General features: G+C 36.2%; 5 protein-coding genes across 6 annotated transcripts; 3 read left to right on the forward strand and 2 right to left on the reverse strand.

Moving 5' to 3' along the window:
• Window positions 1–799: 799 nt before the first annotated feature.
• On the forward strand, window positions 800–2,493 carry LOC132055656 (uncharacterized). The gene is made up of 3 exons (XM_059447597.1): window positions 800–1,052; window positions 1,438–1,669; window positions 2,107–2,493. The coding sequence occupies exons 1-3, from the start codon at window positions 958–960 to the stop codon at window positions 2,392–2,394; spliced, it is 615 nt and encodes a 204-aa protein (XP_059303580.1). The 5' UTR covers window positions 800–957; the 3' UTR covers window positions 2,395–2,493.
• Window positions 2,494–2,703: 210 nt separating this feature from the next.
• LOC132055655 (uncharacterized) lies at window positions 2,704–6,258 on the forward strand. Of its 2 annotated transcripts, none has more exons than XM_059447596.1 (3): window positions 2,704–3,344; window positions 3,442–4,205; window positions 5,684–6,258. In XM_059447596.1, exons 2-3 carry the CDS (start codon window positions 3,495–3,497, stop codon window positions 5,963–5,965), a joined length of 993 nt encoding a protein of 330 aa, XP_059303579.1. In that variant the 5' UTR covers window positions 2,704–3,344; window positions 3,442–3,494; the 3' UTR covers window positions 5,966–6,258. The 2 variants fall into 2 exon arrangements, with proteins under 2 accessions (XP_059303579.1, XP_059303578.1); XM_059447595.1 differs by having other exon boundaries at window positions 2,719–3,344; window positions 3,460–4,205.
• A 527-nt stretch (window positions 6,259–6,785) lies between these two features.
• Window positions 6,786–7,830, forward strand: LOC132058132 (uncharacterized). Its single transcript, XM_059450695.1, has one exon. It carries the CDS (start codon window positions 6,906–6,908, stop codon window positions 7,590–7,592), a length of 687 nt encoding a protein of 228 aa, XP_059306678.1. The 5' UTR covers window positions 6,786–6,905; the 3' UTR covers window positions 7,593–7,830.
• A 246-nt stretch (window positions 7,831–8,076) lies between these two features.
• LOC132058133 (PHD finger protein At2g01810-like) lies at window positions 8,077–10,449 on the reverse strand. The gene is made up of 3 exons (XM_059450696.1): window positions 10,105–10,449; window positions 9,775–10,018; window positions 8,077–9,568 (listed from the first exon to the last, which is right to left on the reverse strand). Exons 1-3 carry the CDS (start codon window positions 10,400–10,402, stop codon window positions 8,131–8,133), a joined length of 1,980 nt encoding a protein of 659 aa, XP_059306679.1. The 5' UTR covers window positions 10,403–10,449; the 3' UTR covers window positions 8,077–8,130.
• A 1,216-nt stretch (window positions 10,450–11,665) lies between these two features.
• On the reverse strand, window positions 11,666–14,650 carry LOC132058134 (zinc finger CCCH domain-containing protein 5-like). The gene is made up of 2 exons (XM_059450697.1): window positions 13,892–14,650; window positions 11,666–12,142 (listed from the first exon to the last, which is right to left on the reverse strand). The coding sequence occupies exons 1-2, from the start codon at window positions 14,325–14,327 to the stop codon at window positions 11,949–11,951; spliced, it is 630 nt and encodes a 209-aa protein (XP_059306680.1). The 5' UTR covers window positions 14,328–14,650; the 3' UTR covers window positions 11,666–11,948.
• Window positions 14,651–15,549: the final 899 nt, after the last annotated feature.

Genomic DNA, 15,549 nt, shown 5'->3' on the forward strand with positions numbered 1-15,549 from the left:
TCTTTAGCTTCTTGAAATGCAAAGTAATCAATTACTTTTATGATATAGTTTTGTAATATGTGTATTGAGATTTGAATAACAAGATCCATATCTTTTAGTTGACATTCATGTTTTCTAATATATTTTCACCAGTTGTTTCAAAAGGAGATAATTTTTTAGTAAACGATCATTTTTAAAAATAATTTATGAACCTTTTAGATTACGGTCTAAATATTTCTTTTGACAAATTACAAATTCTATGAGAAAACATTAGATCACGGGCTTAAATTTTAAAAATCATTATAAACATTAAATGACAATCTAGTGTTTTATTTGTAAGATTGAAAATATATGGGAAAACGTTAGACGATAATTTAACGTTATCCAGAAGGATAATTTTTCAAGGACTATATTTGCACAACTTCTAAAAATAGAGCATTTTCTTACATAATAATCGTTGTTTAAATTAGCCCTTTGTATTGATTATTCATATCAGACAAATTTGGGGCCTAAATTTCTTTGAGGCCTAAGGCTGCTGCTTCAGTGGCTTTACCCTGAAGCCGGCTTTGGGCTTACGCCTCGCTCCGTGATACGTAAAATGCTTTGTCTCGCGCCTCCGCCTCTTAAAACATTGATTTGAGATAACTATTTTTAGTAATCACGATAGATAATTTGAGATGAAAAGAGTAACCTATGACAGTTTTTGGTTATCGATTGCTACGTTTTTTAGGCTACATTGACAAAATAAATTTCTTGACTAATAAATAAATCCAAGTCAATGTAAAAAATTGTTTATTTGTGGCATTTTCCAATAAAAAGATACCCGGAAAATGATGGAAGCAGCGTAAGTGATGGGGACCATTGAGGGTCGTAATGGCCCAACAAAAAGTTGGTTCAATTTCTCTTTTTCCTTTCCTTATTCGAATAAAGGTTTATGGCACTTTCAGAAACACTTTTTAGCAGCATTTGGCAATTAGCATGGCGTCTGCGTCAAAGAAATGGGCACGAGACGTCTATTTCGTTGCGTCTCGGCTATACTTCCTTGTAATAATATTCCAAGTCCCACTTTTCAGGTTCCAATAATACCTTCTAATTTGTTTCTGCACCAAACATTAATTTCATGAGATAGGAATCACAATGTTCTTCCTTGTTGAATCAATTTGACAATGTTGTTTTCTGACGGAATTGGACGCCCTGTCCTTGTAAAATCTATGCGAATTTGGATCAATGTTGATGCCGAAATTGATTAGGAATAAGTATTAATAGAAGCAAAACCAATATTAATGACAGCAAGACAGTAGATTCACCTTAAAATTTGATTGTCGCTTAAATTAATGTACGTTAATGGCTCGAATCTGCCAATTGCTATGATTGTTCCTCTTGTATTTATGAAAATTCATTGTGAAAAATGCTAGCATGGTTACTCAATTTTATGGCTGTGATTCCAATTCTTTGCAGATTCCCATGTAGAATTGGTAAATGTACCACACCTATTGAGGTATCACTGTCTCTGTTATACGCAAATGGAGTAATTCCAGGAGGTATGGTAAAAGCCATGCTTTACCCTGGAGCAATAACAAAGGCCATTTATAAAAACAATGTTGTCCCAAGCTATGGGAAGCTTCTAGAAGCCTACAAATTCACCAACATGAAGGAATCTCCTGCAACACATGATCTCCAGAACCTAGAGGTTGGTTATCAATTTATAATGCTGCTTTAATTTGGGAGATAATGGTCACAGTTACACCTGAACTATCACTTTTTCGAGAGTTTTGCACCCCAACTATCAGTTATTCCCTTTTTCTTACTTGAACTATCACCACTTATGTATTAAAAAACACATCTTGAAGCGGATTACACCAACTATCAATTGTTCTCTTTTTCTACCTGAACTATCACCATCTACTCAACTAGGTGCTTCTTAATACATAGATGGCAATAGCTGATAATTGGGATATGAAACTCGTAAAAAAGTGATAATTCTGATGTATTTTTGACCATTATCTCTTAATTTGGGCTTCTTTTTCTTCTTCTTCTTCTTCTTCTTCTTCTTCTTCTTCTTCGATACTTCTTCTTCTTCTTCTTCAATACTTCTTTTTTTAAATTTTTGTGTTTTGGTTGACACAGGTTATAGTAGGAAGTTACTTGTCAGTGGCAGGAGCGCTATTGGGTCTATTGAAATCAGGGAGATTTAGTCTTATTGGAATCCTTCTCATCACTTGGGGTCTTGACAAGCAAGTCCTTTTTAGGAATTCCACAAGTGTAGTCATATACCCAACTATGCTTATTGCTTTGCTTTCTGCCTTCTTTTCTATCAGAGCAGATGTCACAAAGCTGATACGTTTCTCCAAACCTAAGGCCTCTTATAGAAATATAGAAAAGCAAAATATAACTAGAGTTAGATATGCTAGCTGATTGCAACACTTTGTTTTTTTTCCTTTCCTTGTCATACATTTAGGTTGCAATACTTTCTTATCAACATATCTTCATAAAGTGATTACTACATCGCAGCAATTTTGATGTTGACCTGTAACAGTCATTGGTGCATTTATTCTCACACCTCAATCATGGTAACTAAATAATATGTATAGAAGTTTGTTTTCTTTCAAAAGATTAATTGTTTGTAAATAATATTTAATTATGCATTATTAACAACTGCAACTTGTATGCAAATGAAAGAAGTGTTATTTTTATTTTTCAATGGAGAAACTAATGTGGGCCTAGCTTGCACTTTGTGATGAATCAAATGGGGGGACCCAGCGGCAGCAAGACTAAGCACCAACCTACAGTTAGGTAACAAGGATTTCTGTCTTTTTGTTTTTTTGGTTCCATGGGTTAATTATTTGATCACCAAATAGGAAAATGTGACAGAGAAAGATAACATAAAGATATTCCTTCTATAGTTGAACTCAGTGAAGTAACTGATTGGTGAATAGAGGAGCTGAACCACTTGCAATTAACAAAATTATTTACTTCCTACTTGTGATTCTCCTCAATTATATAGAAAAGTATTGAGTTTTCGCTTCATACCGAGGTTTTGCTTTTCTCAGTTTCTTTTTGAGACAAGCCTATTAGTGACTTGGAAAAGTTACTGCCTTTTAGCTTAAGATTCTTCTCTTAGTACAAAGAATCTTGTACTGAGAGTTCACTGACCCCCAACTAGAGAGAGTTCGGCTGTACCATGGAAGCTGAGAATATTCTCAGAATCATAAGAAAATTTGCACTTGCAGAGGTGTTTTTATGGTTCTAGTGGCTAGCTGCTATTGGAGGGTTTTTACATTTGCTGCAAATTTCTTGCTATTACTCTGTTTTCCATCTTGAAGGTAAAGGAAGATTTTGCCAGAAGTTCAAGAATTCTGTTTCAGGTAAAAAAAATGGGTACTAACTTTTATTGAAATTAGATCTTAGAGGACTGCCCCTTTCGCAGTTTTGTATTTTAACATTACTTTTTGACCCAAAAAGAAAGATTCTTTCTCTCAGGTTTAGAAGAGTTGGGCTGAATTTTGTAGAGAAGAATGATGATGTCTTTCAACCCATTGAATTATAATTCAACATGGACATTAGCTCTTATGAGCAGCCACCATAGCCATAGCAGAACAAGAAAAAGTCCAGCTCTGGCTACACCTCCTTCATCTATCATCTCACAAACTGAAGAAAACAGAAATCTAGCTAACTCAAAGGAAAATACACCTTTAGATACAGCTTCAAACAGTCGCGATTCTGCTGTTTTACTCACCCAAGAAAATACAGTAGGGATCATTGGGGGGCTATCCATTGGAACCACTCTCAATTTTGTGAGCAAACTTGTCACGTGGAGTTCCAAAGATGGAGGAGATGGCCTTCCTTTTGTTCTCTGTTCCGATCCGGTTCTTAACAAAGAGCTTTCAATCCATGAAAGGGGTTCTAGTTATTTGCGCGCCTGTAAAAATGAAAACGTACTTAAAGATCATGCTCCGATTGTTGAAAATCTAAGGCACAAAAGGATCTTTCTTGAGAAATCTGGAGCTCGATGCATTGTCATGCCCTGTCACATATCACATTCTTGGCATGATAAGGTTGCACAAGGGTCTTCAGTTCCTGTCCTTCATATGGGTGAGTGCGTGGCCAAAGAGCTCAAGGAAGCAAATTTGCGACCCCTAGAAGCTGGGAGTACTCTGCGAATTGGAGTTTTGGCTTCAGATGCAACTTTGAGTGCTGGAGTTTATCAGGAGAAACTTCAAAATGAGGTATTGCTGTGGTTCTTGGAGCTATTTTGTCATACCTTATGTGATCATTTCAGCTATCTGAAATGTTTCTCTGGTTTCAGTATGTGAATAAGTTCAAGAAACAGCCAACTTTCCTTTATTTTTGTTATAAACTTGTGAACTCGTATTGCTTCAATAACTTATATTGGATAGTTTTGACTATGGGGGGATGGTATGTTATATAATAAGTTGTCTGTCTAGTCTTGTGCTATAAGTGCCCCGAGATGAAATATTTATATAACACTGACCTTTCTGGCTGTTCTATGGTACATTAATCCAACTTGTCAAGATGAGCTTCATGTGATTGTTCCTTCCAAGAAAAAGAACACTTTATAATGAAACTATTCAGTTCAGTATATTTTACCCTTCTGATATATGGTCTTATGCTCCTCTTCATGCGATAGTTTATAGGAAACCAACTTTTTAGCAGTCATTTAATTTATTTTCATTCAGTGTTATATTGTTGATTTTGCAAGTTTATAGGTATGCATAAACTGATAATTTTCTAGTCCCTCAATTTGTGATCTCAAGGTTGCTAATCTTGTAGATTGCCGGCCCTGCATGACTCCAAGTATGTTTTGTGCCTTTCAGAAAGCAGAATTGTGTAAAGTTAGTTTTCAGTGATCAACTGGCTCCCCTTTTTTCTTTGAAGTAACTGCAGTAAAGAGCTTTCCATGTCTTCTTGAATTCTTTCTTTATGCCGCGACGCCTCTGCCTTTTTATTTTTGAACCTTTCCATGGGGTTCCATAGAAGGACCTAGCTAGTTTGTAGTTTAGAGATGTACCAAAGTAACTAGAAATATTTTACTCCAGAAACAGCTTAAGAACAAATAGATCAGGGATATTTCATCTTTGCCCACCAAGGCTTCGATATGATGGTGAAGTGAAGACATGTTTTTCTTCAGCCGGATTTGCTATGCATTGTCAGGCAATTCAAGTTCAACAAGTAGCAATAAATAGGGAGTTGAGCATTAGAGTCGTATAAGTTCAATGATATAGATCTATCTTATGTAGACATGTAGATTAATAGATTTTAAGTATTGTTGCTATTCACTGAATGCTATTGGAAGCATCTCCAGAGAAAAACAGGATAGCACCCTGTTTTAAGCATCACAGTGAAAGATGCTGTAGGTTATTGGACGACAGTGTTTCAATCTTCTTATCATCTCCCTTTCTTTCTCAAAAAAAAAAAAAAAAAAAAAAAAAAAAAAATCTTCTTCTTTTCCCCAATTATAAATGCTTGTCAATTGTCATGTCACAAGTGAAGCTATAAATGTATTCTTCGTGTGGAAGCCTATATGTGTGTAAGCCGCTATGTACTCCCAACCAGCAGGCATTTGAAACTTCGAGTTTTGGATGTGTTCAATGGCACAGTTAATACTATAGTTAGGTGATTTTATTCCTCAACAGTTGGAGTTATCACTGATGGTTATTTGTGGTTCCGCTTTTACCGAGTGTAGGGTTTTGAAGTTGTGCTGCCAGATAAGGCGACTATGGAACACACAGTAATCCCTGCGGTGGAAGCCTTAAGCAGGAAGGACATTGAAGGGGCACAGAATTTGTTCAGAATCGCGCTACAAGTTCTTCTAGTGAGGGCAGTTAACACTATCATAATTGCCTCAGATGACATGCGTGATCTGTTACCTCCGGATGATCCTCTTCTGAAGAAATGTTTCGACCCAATGGATGCCTTGGCTAGGTCAACTGTGGAATTTGTTCAATCAGTTGAAAGAAATGCATAGAGACACCCACATAGGGTAGAGCTACACGTTTGTTTACGAATTCGGTAGGACGCAGTAGAGGCCACACCCAAACCCTGTATTTGTGTTTAAAATCCACTTAATATGAATAAATAACTATCTAGAACCTAGTAAGCTGCCTTTTGTAGAATCCAGAACCCATAAACTCAAAATCATAGTTCTGCCTCTACACCAACAAACATATTACGGATTAAATTTTTTTCGGGGTGCTATTGTATTAATATAGTATGTAATGGTCAAATCTTGGTAGCATTTGTCTTTTTTTGGGTGGATCACATTTGATGATAAAAAACTACAGGGGGAAAAAGAACTTATTAATCATGCAGGTGACATTGTGAAACTTGGAACGGTCAGTGCTGGCTTCTTTTCAGGATGAGTTTACGGTTTTTAGCTTTCCTCGTGTTTGTTACGTTCCCATCTTGAGGGCCTATTAACTCCTTGAATGCATAGCTTGTGATTTTAATCTTGGACGGCTCCTTCCCAGAGGAAAAAGATTGAAAATTATTAAGATTTCAGAATCCAAAATAGCTATGAGAAACTGAGAATGCAATTAAAAAAAGACCAACTGGGTAACTGTGCGTGTTTACATAAAAAAAGCCTCTATTTCAGTAGAAAGTGCAATCACCAGCATTCACCTTCTCCCATCTCCCCACTAAAATCACGTAAACTATAACTTCCACCATACAAGAATCACCTGAAGTATGAACCCTTGTAAGAAAAACATGATAAGTAACTTTTTACATTCATGCATGAAAATAACCATATCCCCTTCAACTATATAATACTTTCTTCACTCCATGAGAATAACCAATACCCAAGGGGGAAAACAAAGAAGCTAGCTCTCTGCTTCACTAATGCAATTTAGCAAGTTCTTTTATGTTCTTTGCTACAAATGCGTTTGAAAGGTAGTTGATTTTACCTAATGCAGTTAATAGTTTCCTTGATCTCATTTTTGCTACTTATACAAGTAAAAATAGTTCGAGGGTCTCAAGAAAATGTCACAAATGGCTCGTCCAGATCTTCTTCGTTATGGCTTAAAAGAGTGGTGAAGAACCCACGAGCCATTGGGTGCTGGAATAGGCCCTGGATTTGCAATGAAGCGCAGTTTCCTCCAAATATAACGAAGCTTTGTTGCAGGAATCGTTGTGTTGATGTAACCTCTGATGTGAATAACTGTGGGCTATGTGGAATAAGATGTCCCTTTACATGGCAATGCTGCCGAGGAATTTGCATCAACACTAATATGAACCCTTTCCATTGTGGAAGCTGTGACCATAGATGCCAGTTTCCAAGCCTTTGTTATAATGGAATGTGTGGCTATGCTCAACCACTGCCGCCCTGGCCGTTCCCTCCTCGGCCTCCCAAGCCGCCTCGACCACCACATCCATTCCCGCCAAAGCCGCCTCGCCCACCACATCCGCTCCCCCCTTGGCCACCACATCCTTTTCCACCAAAGCCGCCTCGGCCACCACATCCGTTCCCACCAAAACCGCCTCGCCCGCCACATCCACCCTTTCCGTGGCCACCACATCCGTTCCCACCAAGGTCTCCTCGGCCACCATGCCCACCCCCGCATGGCTCTAGTGTTGACAATGAAGCCTTTTTTTAAAACAGAAAACCTCAACAAAACTCTCAAACTTCATCGCCAATTTCTCAATTTCGTTCTTGTCTTCTTTCTCCAGAGTTTGGTCTTGTTCTGCTGTTCAAAAGATAAGACTACACTGTGCTATCTCTATAAGTTGTTCATCTAATAGTATATCTTTCCTTGCCTCAATTCTCCGTTCATGTAATTGTGATTTCATTTTCAAGTTTTTTGATCGTTTCATAATCAGAGTTTAACTTCTTTGAAGGATAAATTGAAGTACTAGTAAACTCTATGGACGCGGCAGAATAACAGGACACCCACACTATACTGTTGTAACAGAGTGTATTTATAACTTGCATAGTTGCATCTCATCAGATATAAACATATTCGGAATACTGAAACTATACATCCGTTTTCACTGGCTGTGATAATAACGGGACAAGCTGCACTGTCAATCCAGTCAGCATAAATCATGAATATGCAGAGCAATTTATATTATTGATAAATCTATACTACTACATGATTTGATAAATCAGATTGTACCAAGTAATATCTTATGAAATTAAAATTTTCTGCAGCTCTCACACAAGAAAATTTCTGGTACCTCCTCATGATCATGAATGCCAGTGCACATTGTATGGAACCACACTTGACAAGCATCACAATTTACCATTCTCTCCCCATCATCATCTCTGGCCCCACAAATGCAATCCACCTTTAACTTTATGGGCCCACCTTCATATCTCAATTCAGTATCCAAGTCAAGCCCACACCCTCTCACCCAAACGTGTGCATCTCTGTCCACTGCGCAATATAGCATCTTCTCATCCTTTATTCCCTTTAAACCTCCAATTTGTGTTACTACAAAGTTTTGCATTATGCAATAAGTGTCCCTTAGTGCATATTGGGCTACTCCCTTAAGCTCACCTATTGTAATCCAAGGAGGAACAAAAACAATCACACCAGGTGACAATGGTCGAGTCAACTCAGTCTCTAACTCGTCAAAACTCGGCAAGAATTTACATGTTAATGCCATTATTTGGTTTTCTTGATCCTCAAGCTTCCACTCTTTAACAAATTTCTTGCTATCCAAGACAACCGCAGTAGCCAAACTCACTGAATCTGACCCTGGGTAACTCAAAAACACTGTTTCATACAAGTACTTAAGTTCTTGATCAATGCTCACGTGTAACTCAATGTTCTCAACTCTGTTTGCTTCAACAATATCTTCAAAGGCAAATTTAATCCTTTTAGTAGACGGGGATCGAAAAATAATCTTGTTCCCCATCATGGATTCTTCCTTAGCAGGTTCACGGATAGTGAATTCCAATAACTTAGTCGTTGGATTGATGGATCGACGAACAATTTGGTTACCCAATGCAAAACATCTGATGGATTTAAGCACAAAATCAATCAAACCAGTGTCACCAATGAATTTTCTTGCCTCATTTCTCAAATCCTGCCTGGTCATCCCACAATTTCTGCCTACATTTGCTTGATTTTGTTTCAGAAAATTCACAATCACTAGTAGCACGAATTCTAGCCGTCTAGCAGGCCATCTACAATCATTTTTAGACATCAAATTCACAAATGTCTCCATACTAATTGGCCTATTTTTATCAGGATCACACCAATAATCATCGCCATTCGCAAGTTTCATCTTGCTATGAAACGGTGCTTTAGACTTAAAAGCAAGCATGAATTGCAACAATTCACTGATTGTGATCAATGGGACTTCACTCAATTCTCTATAGGTACCAATAATCTGCTTGATTTTCCGTCTTTTCGGAATATCCTTCCTGAAATCATTCAAAATCTTGTCAAGCCCTAATGAACTTAGGAATTGAACAGCAATTTCATATTTCTGCTCTGTTACTCCATAGCTTCCACGCCCAAATTTGTAACCCCATTTTCCAAACCAAGATTGTCCATATGCAACACCATGAAGCAACCTCAAATCCACACCTCCCTTCTTTGACACATCATTCACTGAAATTTTCCTATCAAAATAACAATAATAAGATAAATGATTCTTCAATTGCAGCTAATAAATTCCATAGGCTAAGTAAAGCACATGCAAATAATACTACTTAGTTTACTTAGTTCACGAAACTTTAAAATAACTTGTACTATGTCAGGAACGACAAATTCTCACACAAAAACTATGAAAACGATTAAGATTAATCACTATGATCTTCATTATTACCTGGTTTTAAAGATTGTACAGAGACGATCCCAGAGATCCATGAAATCACTTCCAGAGAGCAAATTTGAATCATCATTAACGCCATTAATGGACAGCAAATGACCATATCCATTGCAATGAATCAAACCATGCAAAACATGAGTACCAATTTCAAAAGAATCGCTTCCCAATGGCTTTTCCCAGTTCTCATTTGCAGGTATTAACAAATGATACCTTCTTTTCGACACATAATGGTGACCCCATCCTTCAACAACACAAAAAACAATACCCCATTAGGACAAAACAAACAAAAATACCACAAAAATAATTTGAGTGTTCGTTTTATTTTACCAGAAAATTTGCAGTGATCGCAAAAAGGATGAAGAGAAAGTTGAGTGGTTTCTTCAATAGTGTAAAGTGGGAAAACTGCACCAGTTGATTTGGAAATCAACCAAGTGGACCAAATTGGGAAACCACAAAGTGTGTAATCTTCAATGTTAGCAAATTCTTGAAGAAACATTCGAATGTTGTCTCTAAAGGGTCCTGAAAAACCGTCAATGGAGTCTTCAATTGCAAATGTTTCAAAGACAAATGGTTTTCGGTTTCTTTTTCTACTGTTACAGGCTTCAATAATAGTGGAAGAAGCCATGGAAGAACTACTTTTTTTAGGCCAAATTGTTGAGAGAATCAGTTTGGATTTTCGGGAGTGTTGAGAGTGAAGAGTATGGTTATGTTTCTTTTACGTTTTGGCGCTCTATAATGATGATGGTACTTGGGAGTTTACATACTTAGCCCTGTGGAAATGTAGAATGAGTGAATTTTGTATGTGGAGTTTTGAAGTTTTTAATAAGGGTACTGTGGTAAATGTCGTTCAACAGGATTTGAGTTTTTGATTTAGTTTTTTAACTTTTTTGGTTCACGTGGTTCAGAGCAATGCTTGTTGAGTTGTTTCGTTAGGATCTCTCACCCCTCCCTCCAAGAAGAGGGGTGGGGGTGTTGGGGGGTGGGTGGGGAGGTGAAGTTGTAACAATGCTCAAGTTTTTTCAGACTTTTGAATTGAAAAAAAAAAATAGTAATTTGAAATTGAAGTTGAAAACAAGTCGGTGGAAGTTGTTTGTGTCCCTCTTTCATTTAGTTATTATGCATGCTTTTAATTTAGAGCTAAAATCCGTGGATTATATTTGAAATAGGATAAATTTGTTCGCCTAGTTTGATGATATAAAATTATAAATTACGAAGTATAAAGCATCTACTAAAATTACTTGAGTTTGTTCCATTCCTATCTTGAGGGCCTATTAACTACCTTGAATGCAATTGAAATTGCTTGTGATTGCAATGTCGGGCGGCTCTTTCCAGAGGAATAAGATAGAAAATTATTACTACTTGTGTTTGGTAGGAAGGAAAATATTTTCTACGAAAAAAACATGTATGTTTCTAACTTAACTTTTAGTGTATGGCAAGTAAGCAAAAAGAAAAAAGAAAAAAATCCAAGAACATTTATATGTATCTAGCAAAACATTATGGAGTGGGAGGGGATGACGAGAGGGGGTTTGGGGTGGCGGGGTGGGTGGGATGGTTAAGACTTAAGAGGTGGGGTTGGAGGCGTTGGATTAGTAGGGAGGACATAATAAACTTGAAATGTCACTTTTTTCCATACTTTCATTAGGAAAGTCATTTTTCTCATTTTTAAAAACTTATTTTCGTAGAGAAAATGTTCTTCAAAATATTTTGACCAACTAAACATGGAAAAATTAGAAAATGACTACGAACATGAGAATGCAAAAAAGCATCAAGAGGACTACGAAGAATTGGAAAGATAGGAGGATAAAAATGGAGAGCCCGTGGACATGGCTGAATAACAAGACACCCAACATTCACAATAGTCTTTTTCCATTTACATGTGTATCTTTGTTTAAGCTATTGTTGTAAAAACTGTACTTTGACTTGTATCAACATATATGAACCTATTCTGAGTTGTAACACTATGTATTCACTTCACAGGACCATGACAAGGCAGGTCTCGTCAAACTAAACCCGAAATGCTATAAACTCAGTAAACAACATTTTAAACTACAGAATTACCAAAATGTCTCCCCTGCATATGTAAAAAGTCACCCAATTAACCATTTCAAAAATTGATCAAAGCGCCAGTACAAAAAAGTTCAGGCTCTTTAGTTCTCCACAGTGTCTGATGATTACGAGAAAGGCTCAATCCAGTCACCGTAGATCTGGCTGTTCTTCTTTAAGTCAGCCCACTTGTATATAGACCTAGGAGGCTCAGACGGAGGAGTGAACCCTATATTGTTGGATGTAACATTCTTGGCTGGAGCAGAAATGCCAGCCGTGCTCCGCGATTCCTGTGGATTGGAGGAATCGAGACTCTGCAGTTCTGTCATATTGAGAAGTATCACAAATTAGAAATGGTATAAGGAAGCACAAAGAAAACAATATCAAATGTTGCATAACTCTACCATCATATCTTGCAGTGCTGAATTTTACACAATAGCATCTACGAAATTTCTGACATAAGGTTTTTGACCTAAATACAAGGCCTTGCATAATTAACTAACATAAAAACTAGTATCACAAACACCATTCTGATTCTCTACACCCTAATCACACAGAGCAATTTACAATGTCGGAACCCTGTAAATTCTGGCAGCAAAAGTCACCATTTTCTTTTAGAGATATCTAAGAAAAAACTGTAACCATATGTGTTACTTAATGAAGAATTTCGGTAAAATAAGCTTCACTAATCAGTAGCCACTAAATTGAATCTTCCCCTGCTATAAAAACTCAAGTATCAAGACCAAGTCAACAGCTGAGGCCAGAAATTAGAGACAACTTAGTCTGGTGATCTTCAGATCAATAGATAGCAGGGCGAAGCCATATTAGACAGGACTGTCGATGACATGTATTAGAATATATTTCTATCTTTATATTTGAAATCCAATTGAAAGAATATCTACCGACATATAAACGGGCAGCTACTTTGGCAATAGCATGTCGATCACCAATATGCCTAGTACAAAAACATGCCTAACAGAAACTAGAAGGGGGAAATGTCTGGTAGAAACAGAGAATTACCGGCTGACAGCAAAAATTACAGACAAAAATGTATGATCTTTACAGATCAATAGTTAGCACGGTGAAGTAATTACTTGGAAGACAGACAGGAGTGTCCATGACATGTTTGAACATAGATTCATAAAACATGTCCATCCTTATAGTTGACATCCAATTAAAAGTACATCTACTGACATATAAACAGACAGATACTTGGGTAGTAGCATGTTTGTCGATAAAATGTCTTGAACAAAACAAACCTAGCAGAAACAAGAACAGAAAAAGGGGTCTGGAAGAAATCAGAGAATAGAAATTAGGAAACAAGAAATTGCACATTAACCATGCTTACTAAGCCTCTTGTTTTCAACAAAGTCTTGAACAAGAATCTTCATACTAGTTTGAGACGTGCAACCGACAACATGGTGCTCAATCTAGTAATGGACATTGACTATGATTTGGACTGTCTCCCCGGCTCAATAAAAAGACAATCCCATTCTACACTTCATCAAGATGACAATCATGCCTTGTCTATTCCTCCAAATATCAAGACTCCGACAATATGCTTTATGCATCTCCTTTTTTTACAGTGCCAAAAGGTTCAACTCAAAAACAAAAAAAATCCAAAACCTCATCTAATAGACATAATAAAGAATTACTCCATATAGTCCAAAATAAGTGAATTTGTAGCACTTTTTGTTTGGTCCAAAGTAAATGAATTTTCAAAATCCAAAACGGTAATTAATTAACTTTCCAAAATTGCCCTTCTCTCTAATGGGTTTTTAAAAACCCAGCTTTGATTTTTCTCTTTTAAGAAAAGTTTGGGGAAAGGAAAAAGGTAACATTGTCAATTAACCCTTTGATCATAATTAATTAACTTTCTTAAGGTGTGCCACAAACCAAAAATTCACTTAATTACAGGTTGCGCATAAAAACTGTTAATTGATATAAGAGCATGTTCAAACAAAAAATATCAAGTAATCAACATGAGAATCAACTCAACAAACCAAGCAAGGAGTAAACAATATAACAGGGCCATAAACATTCAATATTAAACCAATGGTTGTGAAAATACCTGATATCCCATGAGCAAATTGACATCTTGCACCATATGAACAGCTACCATTCTTTTCCCACATGGTGCATAACTTGGTCTTCAGATACTTTTTACTACGTACATCCACAACCCTCTTTGGTTCCGTAGTACCAGAATTACTCTTATTCTCCACTTCATTTCCACTAGTCACAATTCTTATCACAGAACTCTCTCTTCTTTCCTCAACTTCTTGATGAAGAAATTGACATGCATTTCCAAATGGACACCCCTTACCACTAGAGAAAAATTTACACGGTACCATTTTACCAACATTTCTTTGCTCATATGTAGACCCAGCAATATGAGTGTAACGACAGTTGTCACCATAAGCACACGTACCCCACCTTTCAAATTGTAAGCATGGTGGTTGGCCAAGAATTGAAGGAACATTTGACTTGTTATCTTCTTGAGCCATTCTTGAATTCAATGTTCTTGGTATCTTCAAAGATTGAGATTCGTCATTAGAATTCTTTTCAACTTTTACTGGAAACTCCAAGATTATTAGAAGGAGTACTCATTTTTCTACTTTTTGGGGTTTCTACGGTTTTGTAAAAATCAGTAAAAACTGCATTTATGGGAGTTTATAATATGAGTGACCCTGATGATCATCCAATGTTAACCAACTGTACTTCTAAGTTCTATCTAAATTTTTTGGAGAATGCTGAGATTATTTTTATCAAAGATTAAAGAAGCAACAAATATTGAAACATCACTAATGAGGGCGAAATGAGACGATTGGTTTTCAAAATCAAAGAGTGTAGTGGGGAGTCTTTAGCAGAAACTCAGAAAAGCAAATTAAGTGAACAGTCGTGTTTGTTATGATTCTCTCTTTCTTAGATGACTAAAATGACGTCGAAGAGGTCTGGGTTCAAATGACGATATCATTCTACCATATGCTTTGGAATTTAGTATACTAAAAATGATTTCTAGAAGAAAAGGATCTTTATAAACCTTTGTGTAAAAATGAAGCTCTCTTGTAAAAAGGACATAAGATTAAAAACAAGTTTGTAAAAGGCTACAAAGGTCCTCTTGGTCAAAACAAGTAATAAAATGAAAAGTTTTAACTTATTATTTTTTTCAAACTCCACTTGTGGAATTACACAGAATATATTGTCATTATTGTTTATACAATATTTTATAAAATTATTTTAACAAGCAAAAGTTAACATTTGATAGTTGGACGTTCAAGGTTTGATTAGGGTCTATTTTCGTCTAATAGAAAATCAAACCAATAAAGTCAATTTTTCAAATGTTAAAAACAAATCAAACAAGTTCAATTGATCTTTCATTGCTTCGCTTTTTGTAATTTTGTTGGGTTTTGGATTTTTTTTTTGGTCGCGTTTTTTAGAAGAAATATAGTGTGACAATAGACTTCAATTATGCAGCTTGCTATAAAATTATATGCAATGTCTAAGAATTGAGCCATTTCCAAGCAACAGAATAAAATTTCTTACAGTAATAAATTTTTCTCTGCAAACAATTAAAGATATACCATTAATGAAAAAATGTTGTGATATACTAAGATGTCTTGACGATAACTGACTTAAATAAGAATGAATGCTTGAAGGACTCAAAGAAAAATTATTTTGAACATAAAATAAATTCTTGAAATTTTAAAAAGAAAAAAATACAGATCA

This window comes from Lycium ferocissimum, chromosome 5 (genome assembly GCF_029784015.1).
Source record: "Lycium ferocissimum isolate CSIRO_LF1 chromosome 5, AGI_CSIRO_Lferr_CH_V1, whole genome shotgun sequence".
NCBI lineage: Eukaryota > Viridiplantae > Streptophyta > Magnoliopsida > Solanales > Solanaceae > Lycium > Lycium ferocissimum.